This window comes from Mercenaria mercenaria, chromosome 17 (genome assembly GCF_021730395.1).
Source record: "Mercenaria mercenaria strain notata chromosome 17, MADL_Memer_1, whole genome shotgun sequence".
NCBI classification, from domain to species: domain Eukaryota; kingdom Metazoa; phylum Mollusca; class Bivalvia; order Venerida; family Veneridae; genus Mercenaria; species Mercenaria mercenaria.
The window spans coordinates 64,199,265-64,220,372 of NC_069377.1; the positions used below are offsets into that span (position 1 = coordinate 64,199,265).

The following is a 21,108-nucleotide window of genomic DNA, read 5'->3' on the forward strand; positions in this document are numbered from 1 at the left end:
GGTAAAGGATTTACTTATATTCTTAGAAAAGTTGAATTGTAGCCTTGACTCAAAATCGCGAGAATCGTTCATGTAAAGGTAAAATATTTACTTATATTCTTAAAATAGTTAAATTGTAGTCTTGATGAGGGATGAGGCAGGCTAATCATCTTTTGTACCGAAAGAAACCTGCAATATCTAGACTTTGCTTTAGTGAACTCTGGTATGGGGATGGAACTTTTAGTATCTGCCCAAACGTCTTTTATCAACTCTACACTATACACGGCATCGTCATAGGACAGCTTGCTTATTGTCTTCTTACCAGAAAAACGAGAGCAATATACACACTCATATGTTCATTTCTTTAAAAGATCAGGCAGAGAAAAGAGGTAAATCCTTAAAATTTGAAATTACAATAACTTACATTCTTAAAATTAATTGCTAGATCTTTTGTATGATCCTACATTCTTTATTCGACCAAATTCAACGAAACTTCGGTTAGATATACATTCGACATTTCCTATGAGACCAATTGTACATTCGACTAATTGTCCTTTCTGTCTAATGTCTTTTCGACCAAATGTCTTTCGACGAATAGTCATGGAAGCCTATAAAACAACTACTACCCACAAAACAAAGTTGATTAAAAAGTGTAAGGTTATTAACTGACGTTATTTACAAAGATAAATCTTGCGTCAAACAGCTTTTGGCACAGCTGCGTATAAAAGAAAATGTGTAAAGAGAAACATTTGTTTTTCATAATTAACTGCAATATCAAACATATTAATACCTTAGCCTTCATACAGAACAAAAAAGGTTACAGTTTCGCTAAACATGGTCTTCATCTTCGAGAACGCCACAAAAATACATAATCTGTCCTCTACCATTAACATATCGGATCATTCTGAAATTTATCCACTTGTTTCTCAACCATCTTCTCAATAAAACTGTCTTGATACATGGATTTAGACATTAATATCAGGATCTGACTTTTTACAGTTTTAAAATATCATTTTTACACTTTATGCTTGCTTTAGAAGTGTCCACATACGCATTTCGAACAATAAGTAGGCTATATGTCAAGCAGATAACTATATATGTATCATCGTAGTGATCCCTTTAGAGTAAAGACAGTTTTGTCCCACATCCCCTCCCACACCCTTCCCAACTAACCCGTTCTAATGCTTCCTGTATTAGTAATTGTGCGAAATTTATTGATACAAAATACAGATTTTTTTGTAGCTGGCCCATTTGGGCCGGTATAATTCAAATATTTACCCGCGATTTAATAATGCTCAATCGTTTGTTAACAAAATCTGTCATCTATCACTCTTAAGAGGCTAATAAACTAAAACAAAACGGCGTATAAATTTACAAAGCCAACAAATCAGTTTACTCGAGGACAATATTCTGAAATCAAAGCCACAAACACAAAATGATAACACAAACAGAATACCGTGACCATCAGTCATATCTTGAAACACATTTGACTCCTTTCTGCCATAGTATGCATTATAGATATAGCATATTTTAAGTTAAAAATATATAAGTACTTCTTATCATACACTGTATTTATTATGATCAAGAAATGGTCACATTTATTCAAATTTTGATTGTAAGTACATTTACAAATAGACAGATAAAAAACGAAAAATAAACTCAACAAAATGTATACTATATCAATTTGGGGAAACACAACAACCACAGAATAAAAAGAATGAAAACAATTTTAGACTGCGGACAGTATATCTATGAACATTACAAAATTTTAATGAAGCATGGAGAGTAAGACAATTACTTTTCGCTGATCAACATCAGAAGTTAAGTTTTTCTCACTGAGTCATCAGGAATCAACAAATTATTTTAGCACTCCATACGTCAAAGTGCTGCAACAATGTCAGTAAATTATATCATTTCTTCGATGTTCGGCTTTTACTTCCGGGGTTCATAGTTTGTAAATAATCTTTCACTGTATCATACACTTCCATACGCTGTCTATGAAATTTTCCAAGAGCCTTCAATCTACCATATGCTTCTAGTCTCCGTCTATTTAAACTGTTTTCCCATGTCTCGTAATCTTCTCTCTGCTTCTGTAATCTGCCAATCACCACTTCTAGCCTTTCATCAAGTTCCTGCAATAAGCAAAGCTATGATATAGGTCGAATTCACTTCACCACAAACACAAAAACATAGTAATCATAGAAATAACTTTATTTGATCAAACCTACAAAGGTTGTGTTACACGGCTGCTAATCCCGCAATTCGAGCACCATGGTGCTGCGCTTCGATGGAATTGAGGCACTTCGGTGAACGATTTGCGCACGACAAATGAACAAATTTACGGTTAGTAGTTTCTTTTTCTTTGTGTTTTTTTCTATTTTTGGTATGAATATCAAAAATTGTGCTTCGAAGTCCGACCTGGAAAATATCTTCGTAAATAGTGAAAGAACAAGTGAGATATGATGAAAATTCTCCAGGTATTGTTATCAGAACATCGCCTAAATGAATCACAATGCTGTACATAAATGTTATTTTCTTGCTCAACTATCCATTCTAAAAGAAAATATAGCAAACAAAACAAACATAAAATATTATGTCATTGTAATTTACATTATATACTAAGAAAGCAAAGTTATTTACGTGACAAGGGCTTGTTCTAACTTCTGTAAGGCTTTTTGCTCCGATATTCAATAAACAATTAAAGATGTATTCTGCTCATCTTTCATTGAAATATTTTATATTAAGATATTTACTTCAAATGCAGATAATCCTCATCAAATATATTCAACTTCACTAAATATATAAATAAATAACCTATATTGAGCTACATTCATAATCAAATGTCATGTAGTAACAGCTGATTGTGTAAAAAATTTCCAGTTTTTATGATAGTACACATTTATACTGCTTTCAGCTGTACATGTATACAGTGTGTATTATTATTAAGGTTTCGATGGAGGCCTTGAGAAACAAAAATCAAACAACACCAAATCATAGAAAGAAAGAGTTGTTTGACATGAAAATTGAACAGCATGTAAAACATGTATATTACTTTACGAAACAAGTGTCAGTATACTGATATAAACATTGAATTCCGGAAAAGGGCTGCCTAAAGGGGCTCCACTTCCGGACAGTTAAACGCCTTTAAAAACTCACCATTTTCAAAGAACTGTTACACATGTTTGTTTTGATGCATTTGCAATAGCGTGCGAGTGGTGAAATTTCGCATAACAAGGTGGAACACAGTTTTCAGCGATTGTTTATCTTTATTTCTTTACAAATGGCATTCATTTTCAAAGGGAGACAACTGTTCCTGATTATTTTAAGTACAAATTGCATTCATTTTCAAAGGGAAACAACTTTTTCCGATTATTTTAAGTAATCTTTGAGAAAAAGTTGTCTCCCTTTGAAAATGAATGCCATTTGTAAAGAAAAAAAGATAAACAATTGCTGAAAACTATGTTCCACCTTGTTACGTGAAATTTCACCACTCGCACGCTATTGCAAATGCATCAAAACAAACATGTGTAACAGTTCTTTGAAAATGGTGAGTTTTTAAAGGCGTTTAACTGTCCGGAAGTGGAGCCCCTTTAGGCAGCCCTTTTCCGGAATTCAATGTTTATATCAGTATGCTGACACTTGTTTCGTAAAGTAATATACATGTTTTACATGCTGTTCAATTTTCATGTCAAACAACTCTTTCTTTCTATGATTTGGTGTTGTTTGATTTTTGTTTCTCAAGGCCTCCATCGAAACCTTAATCAGTGTTAATACACATAAATTTGTTTATTCTATATATACATAAACTACTGGTAGTATTTTTTTTTTCATGTTTTCAAATATGAAATTTGGGTCTAGTATACCTTTAAATATGATATTATGTAGATGTATATAATTTGCAGCAGGCTTACTTACATCTATCGACACAGAACATTTTGTTCAAGATCTAATTAATATAGTTAGAGTTGTAGGAAGAATATATGTCACTCGAGACATAATGATAAGTAAACTACCTTACTTTATGTGAGACATTTCGAGTCCAGTCCAACTAGGACACGGTCACATCTTTTCTGTTACTGTGACAATAATGTATGTTATACTGTCGCTATCTGCGTCAGTCGCCGGTAAAACTAGCACTTTTTGCTGTTTGTTCTATTTTGTTTTGCTGGCTCATATGGCGATTTTCAGTTTTTAATTATAAAGGAAGACCCCGGTCCCGCCCCCGCCACCGCCCAGGTGCCGCTACGGACACTATTTTAGGAACAGGCGGGCGTTTGCGTGCAACCACCGGCCTTACAAAACCCAGACATATATTTTACATACTCAACTCGAAACTTGGCATATACACCTAACCTATATAATAGTGGTCCCACTTTCCCAGACCATTTCTTGGTTTGATCTTTATAATTTTCTTTTCAAATTACTGACTACTGTTGTAATTATGCATGCTTTTTATCCTTTGAAGTTTGTATTTTAGTTCCACTTCCTAGATCTAGGCCTGGAGGGGTGTTCGTGCTTTCAACGGACAATATATATAACTGTCGTCAGTAGACGAAAGAAAGAAATTATGAAATAAATAAATAAAAATCAAATAAGAACGCGGAAGTCGTTGAATAAAGTAATGTATAGAATAGAAGATCAACTGATACCGAGTGGATTTTCCAATACTGAATAGTCAAATTCGATAGATTGTGTTTATGCAATGAATGGGTTTGTATGGTTCAGTCTATTATAAAGTTCTTTTTGATGTTATCAAAGTTTTTTTATGTTTATGAAACCAAACAGTATTACATAAATGGTTTAAGTCATAGTAACTGCAGATTCTTCGGGTGCAATATTTTTCACGAATCCACAGCTACACGTGGTTTCTCTTATACAGGAATTGAACATATATCAATTTGACCACAAAATTGCCTGCTTCATTTACAAAGACTGTTAACAGCTGCCTTGTGGTGGTACAATTACGACAAAACAATGAACAGGTCCCAGAAATGTCACAAATTAGCAATATAGCTAAATCTGGCTACAGTATATATAGCTAGAAATAGCTATAAAAACAATTGTACAATATATGGCAATATCAAATAGAAAACAGTCATTATTCCATCCAAATGGTTTATATCCACTACCGTCCATGAACAGGCTCAATCAAACCGAGCCTGCAATATTTTCGTTTTTGTCGTGTTGAGCGACCTGTGGAGTTTCCACTTTTTTAATCCCCCGCCGTGGCGGAGGGATTATGGGAATGGTCTGCGTCCGTCCTTCCGTCCGTAACAAAATCGGGTCCGGTCCATATCTCCTAAACCCCTTGAAGGATTTTCATGAAACTTGGGTCAAATAATCACCTCATCAAGACGATGTGCATAACCCATGAGTCAGCCTTGTCGGTTCAAGGTCAAGGTCACAACTCAAGGTCAAAGGTTTGAGCCTTCCATTTTGTGTCCGCTCTATATCTCCAAAACCCCTTGAAGGAATTTTATAAAACTTGGGTCAAATGATCACCTCATCAAGATGATGTGCAGAACCCATGAGTCAGCCATGCCGGTTCAAGGTCAAGGTCACAACTCAAGGTCAAAGGTTTGAGCCTTCCATTTTGTGTCCGCTCTATATCTCTTAAACCCCTTGAAGGAATTTTATAAAACTTGGGTCAAATGATTACCTCATCAAGACGATGTGCAGAACCCATGAGTCAGTCATGCCGGCTCAAGGTCAAGGTCACAACTTAGGGTCAAAGGTTTGATCCTTCCATTTTGTGTCCGCTCTATATCTCCTAAACCCCTTGAAGGATTTTCATCAAACTTAGGTCAAACTATCACCTCATCAAGGCGATTTGCAGAACTTATGAGTCAGCCATGTCGGCTCAAGGTCAAGGTCACAACTGAAGGTCAAAGGTTTGAGCCTTCCATTTCGTGTCCGCTCTGTATCTCCTAAACCCCTTGAAGGAATTTTATAAAACTTGGGTCAAATGATTACCTCATCAGAACGATGTGCAGAAATTATGAGTCAACCATGCCAGCTCAAGGTCAAGGTCACAACTAAGGGTCGATGGTTTGAGCCTTCCATTTGGTGTCCACTCTGTATCTCCTTAACCCCTTGAAGGATTTTCATCAAACTTGGGTCAAATGATCACCTCATCAAGAACTCATGAGTCAGCCATGTCAACTCAAGGTCAAGGTCACAACTGAAGGTCAAAGGTTTCAGCTCTGTATCTCCTAAATCCCTTGAAGGATTTTCATGAAACTTTGGTCAAATGATCACCTCATCAAGACGTTGTGCAGAATTCATGAGTCAGCCATGTCAGTTCAAGGTCAAGGTCACAGCTAAAATCAAAGGTTTACCCTTTCATTATCCATAGCAGTGGCGGGGGATTTAGCTGTCTTTCAGACTGCCTTGTCTATTTTATGAGACAAAAGACAATCACAAAGAACTGAGGTCTATACAATACATGTTGCATTTTTTGCGATAAATCGTTACTAAATTAGTCATAAGTAACAGAGATTCTCACAAGTGACACATATTCTCCAATGATTTATCGCACAAAATAGCTGCATTTATTGAAAATGTGACAGTAAAGACCTTCATTTAGTGTAATTTTCTTTCATCTTATAAACTGTTGGGATGCGATAATGACCATTTTGCATTTGATTTTGACATATTTTGCATTATTGTTATTGGTTTTATAGCTAATTCTAGCTATATATAGCTAGATTTAGCTATATAGCTAATTTGTAGCATTTCTGGAACATGATGAAATATTTTCTCGGCTGCTGATGCAGATAAACTTAGTCTAAAACGATTACCCGAATAGAATTTTTGTTGTTGAATTTTTATGGATACCTTGATTTCTTGGGCTGTCATCAGATATTCTACTGTACTCTCAGGCCGCAACGGTTCAACAGTTTCCGTCTCCTCCGAAGACAACGCGGATGGTGATTGCTCGAATACAAATTCTGGTTTCCTACTTGAAGCCCTACTGTTCGGCTGGGAACCACCAGTTTGCATAGTTTCCTGCAACAGAAATAGCAGTAATTCAACATTGGTACTTAGCAAACAAATCCATTAATGTTCAGAAAAGCTAAGAAAAAAAAACGAAATGATCATTTTTCCTTTAGAGGTAACACGCGCACTATCTCACTAATATTTAATGGTAAAGATATTAGGACTAGTTTTCCAAACTGGCCAGTGCATAACAGTTATTACCATCTCTCTGCTTACAATGAAACTTGTTAGACAACAAAAATATGTTAAGGATATCATAAATCTTATGTTGGTATTTTCCTACTCTACTGCATGTTTAACTGAACAAACATACTTGCCTCGTTTATTAAATCGCTGTCTTCCATTTTGTAATGTATCACTTTACACTGATACTCTAATACAAGTAAGAATCATTCAATTTACGCCGGCATTTTCACTTTGCTGTTATTTAGGCATACGAAAGAGGTTTTAGCATTTCTTATGACTATAGGAGTATATGTACATTAAAAATATATCAAATAACAAGTTTTCACATTTTCAAAGAGATATCCGAGCTGCCTAATTTCTCCGTTTCATAAGTAGCACAGCCTTTTTAAATTTGTTTAAAAACCTCATTAAAATCTCCAAAATTTAACGTCACCAGGGATTGTATTTGAATACCTGCATTGTGTCTATTATATTGTTGATATAAATAGAGTGTAATTTTCTTCTTTTGATACTTCGCGATTTATTACGAAGATTATTGTTAACATACTGTAGTGGCCTTGCGATGGTTTACCTATCAAATCACTGGTCGATATCTGTAAATAATTGATCTATTTTGATAATGTATTATATTTTACCGTTTATTAAAATATTTAGTCAAACGATTACGATATCTTTAATATTATTTGATCACAATTAGACAGAGATAAAACACGTCTGACAAAAACAGAGCTAGGTTGAGTAAAAAAAAAAAATTCTCATCATTTTGTTAAAAATAAAATGTCTGCCATATGTTGATATGTATTTGTATACCAAATGTAAAATAGTGTCATTATTTCACAATGTCTTAAAGGTGGTTAATCAGATTTTGGTCATGTATCGAAATGTTAACATCTGATCATTTGCACTTATATATATCACTAAGCGCTTTACATATTGGTTTTCCACTGGAGCTATTTTACAAACTTATCCTGCTAACCCAAGCAAGATGCATTTGTTTATTTCATAAACATGCTTTTCCTAATAAGGAATGATATGAATATAAGAACAATTCAGTTCTGAATTGACAGCTATATATTTAGCTAATATACATATGAAATGTAACTTTGTAAAATTACTATTACCTCCCTTTCCCTATCTAGCTAGTGTAGAAATAAATAAATTCCGAAGCTATAGACACCTATATACTTGCCTTTTGGTTCATATTGTTAAAATATCTCGATATCTATTAAATGTAAAGGTAACCGAAAATTCAAGAAGTACTTTTTTCCCTTAAATATAACTATAACAGAATATAGGAACAGGGGCGTCGGAAGTGGGGCCACAGGGGCCGCTACCGCGGCCCCAATAATTTGCCCAAAAACGATTTTTTGTAAATTCATAAGTTGGAGTCGCAGGTCCGCGGACCCAATATTTTGTATAGTATATTAAATTTTGCTTCGCGTTAAACAATACACGCTGTCCAGATTAGTGTGTTACCGTGGTGACGGTGACACAATCGGGGGTGTTAATTGAAGTCATACACACGTGTCCGTGATTGGACTTAATTACGCATGAACAAATCAGCATGTTTTTAATTGGCATGTCTTTAGTCAATGGAATGTTTAAGCTATACCCAGCCGCAAAGATCTAGGGTATTAACTTATAAAATTCAGAAAAATAATTATCATGTTTTAATTTAATGAAAGAGGTAAGTGTTAAGATTTATCACACCGCTAAGATGTAAGGAATTAATTACATAAATTGTTTTTACTAAAAAAATGATATTTCAAACAAAAATAAGAAATGAATGTAACATGAATGATTATTGTTCAATACATTAAATACAAAAAAAAAAAAAAAAAAAAAAAAAAAAAAAAAAAAAAAAAAAACATACATGTATTCTTTGTATTGCGTTATACATTATTAATTCTGATAAGAGTTTATTAAACTTTATTTTGCTTATAGTCATGTAAATAGTAAGAAAATACTGGAGACTTCAGATGCGATTCAGTACCCTTAAAATGCACCAGAACTCGCCATTTATGATCCTGTTTTGAAAAAATTTCAGGGGGAGGTCCCCCTTACCCCCCTTACAGGAGGGGGATGCCCCCTCCCGTACCTACCCCCTCGCGGCCCCAATATCAAACACCTTCCGACGCCCCTGAGGAATTGAAATGTTGCTTAAATGTGCCTGACCGCCTTTTGAAAATAGTCGCTGTTACCTCGAACCTCAATAAAATACTGGCTTAATGCAGGAATCGGATGCATGTGTTTTTATTCCGACTTTAGGACATTTTGATAGACTGACTACCAGTCAAACACTATAGATATAAGTATAAACATTTCGTTTATCTTTTCGGAAGCTATCATTTAGAATTATATGAATATATGTCTTTTCATGTGCTATGAGAAACAAAAATGTTTAGTTCAAGAGCCACCTGTAATTTTGGCGAGGATGACAACAACTGACTGTCCGATTATCTTGATCCATCAATAATACCCGCAATAGGATTATCAGGCCTGTAGGTGATAATCCTTAATACGTGACTTAAAATCTGACTGTCAATTTTCAAAGTGATTATGGACACCCATAATTGATTAATATGACAGTTTATCTAGTACAAAAAAACGTCTCTCCTTCTAAAACATAGTAGTATTCTCAGTTATAGGTTGCCAACAAAGTTATGTTTCCGAAACTCACCACTGCACGCGCGTGGCCATCATGATATCAATTATAGAGAGAACGGAGCCTAATTTATTTTCCACCGTTCGAAACAAAAACGGCATTTCTGTTCATGACAGACGAGGCATGAGGCGAACCACGGCAGAACTCTGGTATGCGAATGCATGATAGGGGGTAAAATATTACCGTGATCACTCATTCCCCTTAGTCACTTAACGTTCAATGATATCAATATCTGAAAAATTCCCTGTGAAATAAAATATGGAAGCCTAATAATCTGAGGAAGAATAAAGATTTAGTGTCATGGCATCAAGTACACAACAGTGCGTCTTAAATATTCTTCATGAAAAAAGCAAACAAAAAATAAAACATTTTGTGTATCTGTTTTAAGTACTTTCATCTTGAATTTGTGGGTATAAATGAGGGCTAATTTGATCATCCTGTTATATAATATTATTATAAATTATTCCGCTTTATTTGAACAAATGGACCTGTATGACGGTATTTAAATTTTTTCTTCTTTCTTTGTTGTCGTTTTTGTTTGTTTTTTTGTTTTGGGTTTAACGCCGTTTTTCAACAGTATTTCAGTTATGTAACGGCGGGCAGTTAACCTAAACAGTACAAACCTGTTCTCCGCAAGTAATTTTTGTTGTCGTACGATCTGGAGGTCAGTCCCTTTAAAATTACTGCTGTGCAACACATATTCATTATGATTACAAACTTCTACCGAGCTGTGGTGGTCTAATGGATAAGGCACCTGCCCCGTAATCGGGAGGTCGAAGGTTCGGACCCTGTCAGAGGCGGGACTTGTTACTGAAGGGAGACCGGTTGGTGAGCCGCCAGCTAGTTCCATGATTACCGATTGCCTTCCTGCCTGGTGCCTGGCATTAAAATATAGGAATCGGGAAGTAATGCTGTTCAATGTATGAAGGTGTCTCATAAGCAAACTTGGCTGGCCCTTTCAGTAGGGGTGGCACTATAATAAACAGACACTTTACTTTACTTTACTTTACTCGTTTCAACACTTGCTGCCGTTTCTTGTATGAGAGATGGGACAAAAATTTCCCAATAATAGAATTTGTTCAACCTTTATATATGAATACAGTTTCATGTTAGAAAAATGCAAAAAAAAGAATCATAGGTCACCGTGCTTGTTTATTGTTATTTGCCCTTAAAACTGGATTTTTCTACAAATTTGCATATTTAAGGGCAAACTGCTTCGATACTGCTCTTCACACTCTCTTTCTGGTCCTCTGTTTTGTATCAAACTCTGGCATTTTCACAATCAATTTCATGACTGGCGTGCTTGACCTCACACCATTTTCATCACTTTCTACAAGCTTATTAGGTACACTTTCTTGCTGATCTGTATTGTTACTTGCATTTTGATTTTTCTCCGATGTTTTTCTCATGCGGCGAGTTCGCGCATATACTTTCGAACTTTGTCCCTCCTGGTCGTTTGGTCCTTTTTTGATCGAAAAGGCGGATGGGCCGTAATTAAACTTAAACACCCCGTTTTACATCTCTCCACACAATATTTCCATATCATTCGCTTTCTTTCTTTATCAAGATAATTTTCGCCTTCTTTTTCCTTTTTCTCTGGTGGTATGCGCGTTTTGCTCATAGTTATCTGTAAAAGAAACGTGTAAGCTACGTTACTACAATTGTAAACAGCGTTACCTTTTTTAAAAGCACTTAAGTATGTTTATCTGCAAGTTAGCCCAGTAATGCGACATTATGCAATATCATACTACCCCTGAAGTTAAGAAAAGAAACCATTCAAAGTATATAAGATCTCTATATAATTCATTAAGTCTTTAAATTCTGGATGGAAAAAACTACAAAGCTACGTTACACACATTTAAATGGTCTGTTTCAACTCTATTTAATCTTTTAATCTGCCGTATTTCTTGTATTTTTGTGCAATGTAAAACCTGCAAGAAAATTTAGTTATCATGTCATATCTCCGCTTAAAACCTAGTAACAAAAAACCTGCATATATGAAAGAGAACAGTTCAGAAATTTCACATGATTTCACGGTATAATAAAACATATGTTTAAGCTTCAATCCATGATAAAAATATGTCCAGTTCCAAAACATTTATTCCATACATCTTACGTACGCCTCCGGTCAAATATGGTTATAAATGCCACAAGTAGACGACATTTATTCTTGATAATGGCGAATGGAGAACAAAGGGACGCAACTATGTAATGATTACCTCGAAAATACTCTATTAAGGACCAAACGCCTGTTTTCTGCTTCTCGGTATAAAATGCTTACAATTTTTTTTAACTATTTTGAAAATGCCAACACGTAGCTTACATCACTTTGATTACATTTTGCCGTTCTTTGACAATAATTTCTCCGGCTACGATTGTCAAACTTGCAGGCATGTGTTGGTAGATCGTTACTAACTTCAATAAAGTTATGTTCAGCAATAAACAATTGTCAATTATTTTAAAACTTAAGAAAAATTGGTAACTTTTATTACATTCTTATCCATAAGTTGGCGATATTGATAACATGGTAACGAATAACAATACTATGATGCAAGCTACGAAAATCCCTTCTCATTCCGCCATACAATAGCAAGGGTAAAACACTAGTTTCCATCCTACATTTATATAGTAATATATGATATGATCGGTAACGTTGATTACACTGTCTCGGGCGACAATGTAACCAATTGAATGTTGAAGTGCATTCTTAATAGTGCATTTAAGATACTAAGTAGGTCATGCCAAAAGCTGGAAGCATGCTTAACTGCGCCATATAAAATGCGTATGTCTTACCTAGGATAACCCAGCTGGGCGACATATGATTTTAGTAAATTTCGACAACTTTAATGGTTAAAAAAAAAATGACAAATAACACTTTCACTTCCATTTTATGTATTGCTTTACCCAAAATACATTTTCTCCAAATGAAAAACGCTGATATCAGTCAGGTATCCCCTCCACGAATACAGGGTATATACAGACATGCGACAATTGATTTCAAAAGATGGCCCTGTGTCGTGAGAATATGTTAGTTAACATGAAGAGTGTGTTATAGATATTTGGCATAATGAATTATTTGATCCTGTATTTAGCTTCCAAATATATATCAATTGAAGAGATACCCAGAACACTATCGCATTCGAGCCTCAAAGCTGCACGTACATAAAAGCTATGGACAGGGATAAAACAAAACAATTGGCCCATAAAATGCAACTATGTTTCCCTTTTAACAATCAGTGCAAGGTATTTGAATTAAGCAAAAAAAAAAAACTTAAGCAAATAATAAGCTTTGTAGACTAGCCTGATAAACGTGCGTGAGCTTCATATATTTATATCAAATGAAATTCCTTCGGCGTTCAAAATATTTAATTGTTTGCTTAAATGTTTGCTTTCCTAATTTAATTTGCCACAAATGAATTGATACAGCAGAAAACGATCGATCAATTCAGTAGGGACACACATACTTTATAATACTTCTGTTGTTTAAGAATATATTGATTTTCTAGAGCGTGAATAAAAAAGATAAACACACCTTGAAAAAGTATTTAAAGGTACTATAAGGTAAATTCTCACACAGAAGAAATCCTGCGCTTTTTCCTAATATAAAGTGAATTCCATTTTCTTCTATTCTTCCTGTCCGGCAAAACTCGGTTGTTTTTGTAGCCAGTATGACTCACTCTCTCGTACGAGTCGGTGAGTCCTATACATATATTGCACATATTATCGTCGTTTTATTGTTCCATGATATAAGTAATCCTGTAGGCAAACAAAAATGCTGTCAGGAAACGTAATCATTTCAACTCGCTTAATCAATTTTATGCTGAAACTTTGCTACTTTGGTGTTGTTGTTTTTCTCAACTGTGTGACTTTTCTTTTTTTTCTTCCTGAGGTAGGAATCATAAACATACACGTATAGCCCTAAAATGTTATTTTCACTAGCGTGGTTATACATAAGATGGTCATTCTTCAGTGAAATTCAGTTTTTGCTAAAAACGAAAACACCAGTAAATAACATATTCAGTGCTAGGAGAAAAGAAAACAACCTTGATTTTCAGCAAGGGAGTGTGACAGCTTCCAACAAGGGAGTGTCAACAAAAGACAAAAAAAAAACTTCGATTTCAAGACGTTAAAATGTTACATGATAGCAAATGAGTGCCGGATCTACTTCATGCCAGTACCTTTAAAGCAACTATCTGTCACAGCATTTGACAGCAGCAAAATATTTACTCAAGTCAAGAAATGAAGTCATTTACGTCTAATCTAATCAATTCCAGATAATACTGCCAATGTTCTGCCACGCAGTCCAATAACAGTTTTCTCTAATAAACACCATTGTTATATGTCGGAAATACAGGCGTATTAGTGGAACGACATGCTCGTAAAAATGTCATACACTATATTGTAATTTCATTAGGACTGTTTAAATTTCAAAGAGTGCATTGAAATCAATTTGAAAATAAGAATGTACATAATGGACTTTTCTGTTTAATTAATGTAGACGATATTTGCCTGATGCATGTGTACGTGTTTGACAGTAGTACCAGGAATAACAACATGTGGATATTTTGATTTAACTTGCCATAATGAGGGTTTTAGATATCTACCAGAATAATCAGGTAAATTTGCTTATTCCGTCGTCATGACTAACCATCATCATCATTATTATCAACATTTATCATCATCGTTATCATACTTCAACGCAGCTACACTTCAGTAGCAATAGCAGTGGCAGTGGCAGCAGCAGCAGCAGCAGTAGCGAGGCTTGATCAAACGTCTTATCTTACGGGGCTAAAGAAAAACTCTATCAATTTCTTAGTCATTAATGTATAAACCATTTTACTTGCGGAAAAATCGAAATCGCCGACACATATTTTAAGCGAAATCTCGATGTATTTTTTAAATCATTCCCTTCAACTGTGTACTGTTACATTGGTCAATTTGGAAATGGGAAAAGAGAACTAAAATAGTTACAAATGCGAAATTGGAAGGGTACATACTCATGCCTTGACGCTGAATAAAAACTAGTGAACACTAATATAATAAATCTATGAAAAAACGTTACTCATTCCTTTCTTTACTTATCTGCTTTGTTTCTAACGTCAGCCAAAATTATCATAAACACTGTTTTTAAATTATAATCATATATGATTGGCTTTCTAGTACTGTAAATACTTAGTATGTAAAATAGTTAAATATTTTAATATGTGACATGCTTTATTGATGTCAATGTTTGCATGTCAAGCTTTAGAAATTTTGCTTTAAAGAACATTTTATGTAGTCTGTCATACTTCTATAAAGACAGATTTACATTTATCATTTATGTTTTTGTGCATATTGTATAACGTAAAATGAGCCTGTAATACAGACCATAGCACATAACAAAAATGTCTTCGACACATAATCAATGACTTTTACATTCTGTTGAAATGGTATCGCATATAGCTTTCCTTCTACAAGAAGATATGTTTAATTAATACAAAACGTTTATTTTCAATTTTAAATACAATTTATAAACCTTTCACTCGTTTCAGCATGCGTTTTCACTCGCTAAGTTTGACAAAACACTAATGACTAAATACCAAGAAATACTTGGTAAGTAATTCAAAACAGCTGATACTTCTATCCATCTGTTGGTTACTGTACACGCTTCTTTCGAGTGTTATAGACATTAAATATTCAATACTTTACTTAAGCTATTCAAAACATTTTTAATCGACAATCTTTACACCACAATAAAGTTATAAGTACGATATAATTGTAATAACACAGCTGGCACTGGCAAGACAAATGGCGTAGCACGCATTGCACAATTTGTCTGTTTCTACTCCTTTGTTCATTAAAACGTTTATACAATTGTAAATTGTATTTATTCCATACGATTTAACATCCATACAGCTTTTCCCTTTAGCAGATTATAATCTACAAACGCGATTCTATTAATCTTTTGTAGTTTCGTTTCTTGTGAAATTGAAATGGTAATAACGAAAGATTAATGGTTTAACATAATTAAACCACATTCAGTGAAATACAAATAGATATACACACTTAAGTCAGCCTTTTCAATCTGTATTTATAATGCCATTGTGTGACTTTTAATTGAACCCACGAAACTGACATGTAACGTAAGATAGAATCCTACTTCAGATTTACTTTACAAAACAATTTAAGGTTATAAGATTTAAACACAATACCACAGTCAATAGAATCTGTTTGTTTTTGCGACAAAAACTTGGAATTTTAAACTAAAATTAAGGGTTTATCTACATGTTATGACAGGTGTCGTCACACCTTAACACATATGTTCTTTTATCAAATAATTTTGGATATAGCAACTGACCAGTAAGTAATGAAATTTTGTTTTATGTATCGTTCTTTTACAACTGTCTTCCTATTTAATAATTAACCAACTAAATGAACATTATTTTGAATTTGATTCTTGAAATTATACTAGAAATACATTTGCCTCCTGGCACAATTAATCTTTTTAATGACTTTCTGCAGTATGGTACAGTTAATGAAAGTAAACCACACCATTCTATATTGAAAATCATTGTCTTTGACCATATTTATAGACATGCATCGCATTTTATTTTATGTTTACAGTTACTAAGATTTATGCCATATTCATTTTTGTTTGTTTGGTGGATTAACATCTCTTTTAACATGACAACGGTTGACAACTGAAACCATTTGGATGACGAAGATTTATCTAAGATTTATCTAACGAAGGTAAAATAAAGGTAAAGGTAAATTTTATTTACCGTCGCCTTGTGAAACAATGAACACAAGCTCTGTAGAGCTTTTCAGCGACTCTATTTTAACAACAGTTAAAACAAGTTATAACTTACCCCCAGCAATTTGCCGGTACCCATTTGCAGCTGAGTCGACTGAGGCAGTCGTGATAAAGTACCTTGCCCAAGGATAAACGGCAATGGAAGAAGCCAGGAATCTTCACCTCCGTAGGACATTGTCTTGGCCCTCCCGACCAGTGCGTCCACACAAACCAAACAAACCAATCAAAAGCAAACTAAAGGTGATTAATACCCCAATCTGACCTTTTATACAGGGAAAGTAAATTGTTGTTATCAACGTTCAATTGGACATTGCACCTTGGTTAGGCACCCTGCATGTCGTCTTGGCGAGGTTAACAATTTATGCTAATTTTATGAAATTCCTTCCATTGAGTGGACGCTAGTATAAGTTATTTGATCTTTGACCTCGAAAATGGACCTTAAGTTAGTATCCTTGGTTGTGCTTGAGATTAATGCTCGATGCTAGTTCTATGAAATTCATAATAAATGTTTAAGAAATTTTATCTTAGACCTCTTAATGTGACCTTGAACCTAGTGACATTATGAACTCTTCAAGTTGTATTGATGAAGTAAATAATTGAAGTTGGTTTGAGGAAAATCTTCATAACGGCTTAGAAGATACAGAGCGCACACGAATTCAAGCTTTTTGAGTTTTGGCTCCAAGTGGCATCTAAGTGTGGTCTTGACAATGGACGTTCTGACCCAGAGCAAGTGCAGTGCGCGCCATCTTGGTGAGGGAAACAGCTGATGTTAGTTTTATGAGTCTTCCAAGCGGTTTACGCGATATGGAGCAGACACGAATTTAAGCTATTTGACATTTGACTTCCAACTGATATCTTGACCTTGGACTTTGCGACCCGAGTTTAACATTTTGCTCATCGTCTTGATGAGGATAATAGTTGGTACCAGCTTTATGAAAACCTTCCCAGTAGTTTATAAGATATGGATCAGACACGACGGACGGACGGAATAGGCAGTCGGCATTCGTGATTCTATCATAGCCTCCCATATATTTTTATCTGGGGTCTTAATTATCAAAAACATTTGCTGATTGCTGAATAAAGTAGACAGTGAAACACTGTCAACATCACGACACAGGTGAAAAACTAGACCTGCAGCACATATATTCTGACTTTGATTTTGGAAATGAGCTAAAATGATAAAGTAACAGCGTTTGTTCCAGGTGCTTTACCAGATGCACGAGATGTATAAGTCAGGGCCGACTTGGAAAGAACTGAAACGCGTGCAGTTGCTTAACGAAAGGCAACGTGAAGATGATCAGCGCTGGGATGAAGAATTCATCCGAAGACGACAAGAGCTGGAGCAACAAAGACAACTCTCCAGTCAAAGGAGGTATGCCTGGTTTTATTTCAAGTATTATGCACTTGCGAATCATTCAGACAGAAGAGAAAAGCTTTATTTAAAATTACAGAGTAAAATACGAAATGTTTGTCTTGAAACAGTTTTGTTGTTCTTTGGTTTTACATTTACATTTAAGGTTTAGGACTTTGTCCCATAACCACAGAAGTGATTGGTAAACGAAAGCCATCTTTACCAGCAATCTACTTGTCCAGTATATGTTTTACCGTACTGTCCCGTACGACCGGATACCTGAATTATTCTCCAAAAGTTGTCTCTCTTTAAAAAAAGAATATCATGTGTAAAGAATTGAAAATAAACAATTGCTGGAAACTACTTTAAAGCTGGTTATGTGAAATTTCAGCACTGGCACATTATTGCAAATGTATCAAAACGAAGATATGTAACAGTTCTTTGAAAACAGAGAGTTTTGAAAGGCTTTAAACTTTCTGGAAGTGTCCCCCACCCCTTTATGCAGTCCTTCTCCAGAATTCAATGTATATATCAGTAAATTATTAACAGCCATTTTATAGAGTGATATACATACCTTATTAGCTGTTAAAATTTCACGTTAAAGAATTCCTCCTGTCTATTAAATGGCGTTGCTTATTTTTTTTCCTCAAAAATGGGGGCTAATCGTTAAGAGTTTATGGAACATTTGCATAAGTGGTTGCCATTTTTTCTCATGTATTCAGGCGATGTTCTATATAATCATTTGTATAATATATAATAAAACATATATGCTGAAACTTGAGTAAAGGGATAAGAAACTTCCGAAAAAAGGTCATGCTATGATTTAACTTGACTCAAGTATAAAACTTATATTAACTCAATAGAGTTGTAGGAACACCAAGCATTTATCTAAGACATAGGTCCAGTTGCGTGTTATATGCATACATTTGTACAAACAAAATGTATATCCTTCAATGAAATGTATATGTTTCAAATGCTACTGCAGATGTAAAATAGGCGCCGATTATATTAATGGTCATTCGCTCTTTTCTGAAATATCTTGTCTTAAATACAAGTCATTATTATGAATAATTAGCTTTCATCTGTAATCGCATTTACATTTTCATTCTACATGGCTTATTCATGGTGTCTGCAATATGTCTAGTTTGTCTGAACGAATAGCCACATATTTACACCTATGAATATCAACTCAATGAAGAAATGTGTAGACGTTTCGATGTGACTAGTTGTTCAATTATCAGTTAGTTAAAAGTAGTAACTGTTTGCCTTCCTTTCTTGTGCCTGCACTCGGAAAGTAGATATGTACAAGGCAGATCACGTTTGATTTCCCTTTTAAAAGGAATGTTATAATAAACAAGGTCTTTATCTTTTACCTTTTTCTCTTGAATCTTTCTTGGGCACAATATTGTTTTAAACGCCAGATCTGATGTTCTCCTAGGTAGCCAGAAAGTACAGCGTGAAAAGGCTACATGTTATTAACACGCGTTTTCTTTTCCAGAGTGCGAAGTACAAATAAACTATCGGAACTTTCCGCCAGATGGCGTAACTTGGAACAAAAGCGAGTGGAGAAAAATGAACTTTATCTCGAAAGACTTAGAACCAGTCTCAGCATCGCTTTGAGAGCGGAATCTTTGTCGTCTGGATCACCGTTCATGGACAGATGATATCTGCTATACCGATTATCAGAATATACAGTATTATTGTAAATAGTTTGTACTCGAAACTGTTCTTGTCATATATAATATCGAGCTCAATTTTGTGTACGTATGTAACATACTTTTGGCTGACTAAATGTTAGGCCTTACAAATGCAGGTGTCGTGACGCTGTCGTCTGGATTTATTGTTGTGATCCCGTTCAATATCAATATAAAGAAAAAAGTGTGCATTATATACAACTAGTCTTGCTGTTTTATAGCATGATTAATTGTTATGAATTTAATTATTTCCCTTTTATTGGTATTATGTTATGGCTGTGTTTGTAAAGATAAAGTCTCTCCAATACCTGGCATAATTAAAGGCTTTATATTAATTTCTATGTCATGTTTATATATTAACACAACACGTTTAGAAACGTTTATAAGTTAAAATTCTACACTTCTTGGACATATGATAGTTGTACCATTGCGGGTTATGTCAAGGGCATCTAGCTTCACGACCTTCGTTAATTGATTCGACCAGATGATCATCTTGTCAGCCACGGGAGACATAATATTCGTTGAACGGCACCTTCGTTTTTGAAAGAACGAATGATTTGAATACGTCATCTATAAGTTTCTCAGTGATGAAAGCTCTTGAAAAACAGAATAAGTTGAAATACAAACATTTATTGACGTAGGATTCTGGATGAGACTGTTCAACTTGAATCGATTCATCTCGAAGGTGGTACATACTACTGCATGAAGTCTATTCGTAAAAACTTATAGCAAGATTTATGTCGAAGAATTCTACGCGGGTCATTCCAAGACACTAACCTCGAGTCTGATAAAGATTTCCGAGACATTTGATCACCAACTACAATCATTTCAGCTTGCCGACTATCCTTTACTTCAATGTCCGACCTGAACCGTTCCGACAAGGACGTCAACGCGACAACCAAGTTATAGGAGGCGTAATGAAAATGTCCCGGACATATTTACTATTCCAAACTTTTCGACAGTACTTATTACATTCCTGTAATATAAATACTTTTTACATTCAAATGCTGGTGGTCATTTCATCAAGTAAAATGGACGCGTGAGGTACATGTTACGTAAATGTCACTCAGTGGCAATTTCTGTGAAAACATATCACATTTATAGCCTGAGAGATGAAAAGAAATCTAAAAACTTAAATCTTATACTGACAATTGACTTTGATATATGTCATCTTGTATGTTTACGGTCATAGTTTGTGTTTAACAATGGGGCCTCCGTGGCCGAATGGTTAAGGTCGCTGATTTCAAACCACTGGCCCCTGATAGATGTGGTTTCGAGTCTTGCATGTGAGGAAGCCATCCAGCTGGCGTAAGGAAGGTCGATGGTTCTATCCAGGTGCCCACCCGTCATGAAATAATGCCCAGAGGGGCACCTGGGAGCTTCCTCCACCATGAAAAGCTAGAAAGTCGTCATATGACCTATAATTGTGTCGGTATGACGT

General features: G+C 34.9%; 2 protein-coding genes across 3 annotated transcripts; one reads left to right on the forward strand and one right to left on the reverse strand.

Annotated features, from left to right (window-relative positions):
- Positions 1-1,345: 1,345 nt before the first annotated feature.
- Positions 1,346-7,655, reverse strand: LOC123537218 (uncharacterized). The gene is made up of 3 exons (XM_045320855.2): positions 7,296-7,655; positions 6,817-6,987; positions 1,346-2,111 (listed from the first exon to the last, which is right to left on the reverse strand). The coding sequence occupies exons 1-3, from the start codon at positions 7,320-7,322 to the stop codon at positions 1,890-1,892; spliced, it is 420 nt and encodes a 139-aa protein (XP_045176790.2). The 5' UTR covers positions 7,323-7,655; the 3' UTR covers positions 1,346-1,889.
- Positions 7,656-14,098: 6,443 nt separating this feature from the next.
- Positions 14,099-20,002, forward strand: LOC128550123 (uncharacterized). Of its 2 annotated transcripts, none has more exons than XM_053528433.1 (3): positions 14,099-14,445; positions 17,825-17,994; positions 19,472-20,002. In XM_053528433.1, the coding sequence occupies exons 1-3, from the start codon at positions 14,413-14,415 to the stop codon at positions 19,635-19,637; spliced, it is 369 nt and encodes a 122-aa protein (XP_053384408.1). In that variant the 5' UTR covers positions 14,099-14,412; the 3' UTR covers positions 19,638-20,002. The 2 variants fall into 2 exon arrangements, 1 of the variants encoding a protein (XP_053384408.1); XR_008368101.1 differs by lacking the exon at positions 14,099-14,445 and adding an exon at positions 15,918-16,168.
- Positions 20,003-21,108: the final 1,106 nt, after the last annotated feature.

Bases quoted from the DNA above. Each gene is read 5' to 3' on its own strand.
- LOC128550123 (XM_053528433.1), top strand. From the start codon at position 14,413: ATGAGGGTTTTAGATATCTACCAGAATAATCAG. The intron at 14,446-17,824 runs GTAAATTTGCTT...CGTTTGTTCCAG, and splicing joins ATATCTACCAGAATAATCAG to GTGCTTTACCAGATGCACGA. The intron at 17,995-19,471 runs GTATGCCTGGTT...TTTCTTTTCCAG, and splicing joins CAACTCTCCAGTCAAAGGAG to AGTGCGAAGTACAAATAAAC.
- LOC123537218 (XM_045320855.2), bottom strand. From the start codon at position 7,322: ATGGAAGACAGCGATTTAATAAACGAG. The intron at 6,988-7,295 runs GCAAGTATGTTT...TTTCTGTTGCAG, and splicing joins ACAGCGATTTAATAAACGAG to GAAACTATGCAAACTGGTGG. The intron at 2,112-6,816 runs GTATCCATAAAA...TGCTTATTGCAG, and splicing joins TGACAGCCCAAGAAATCAAG to GAACTTGATGAAAGGCTAGA.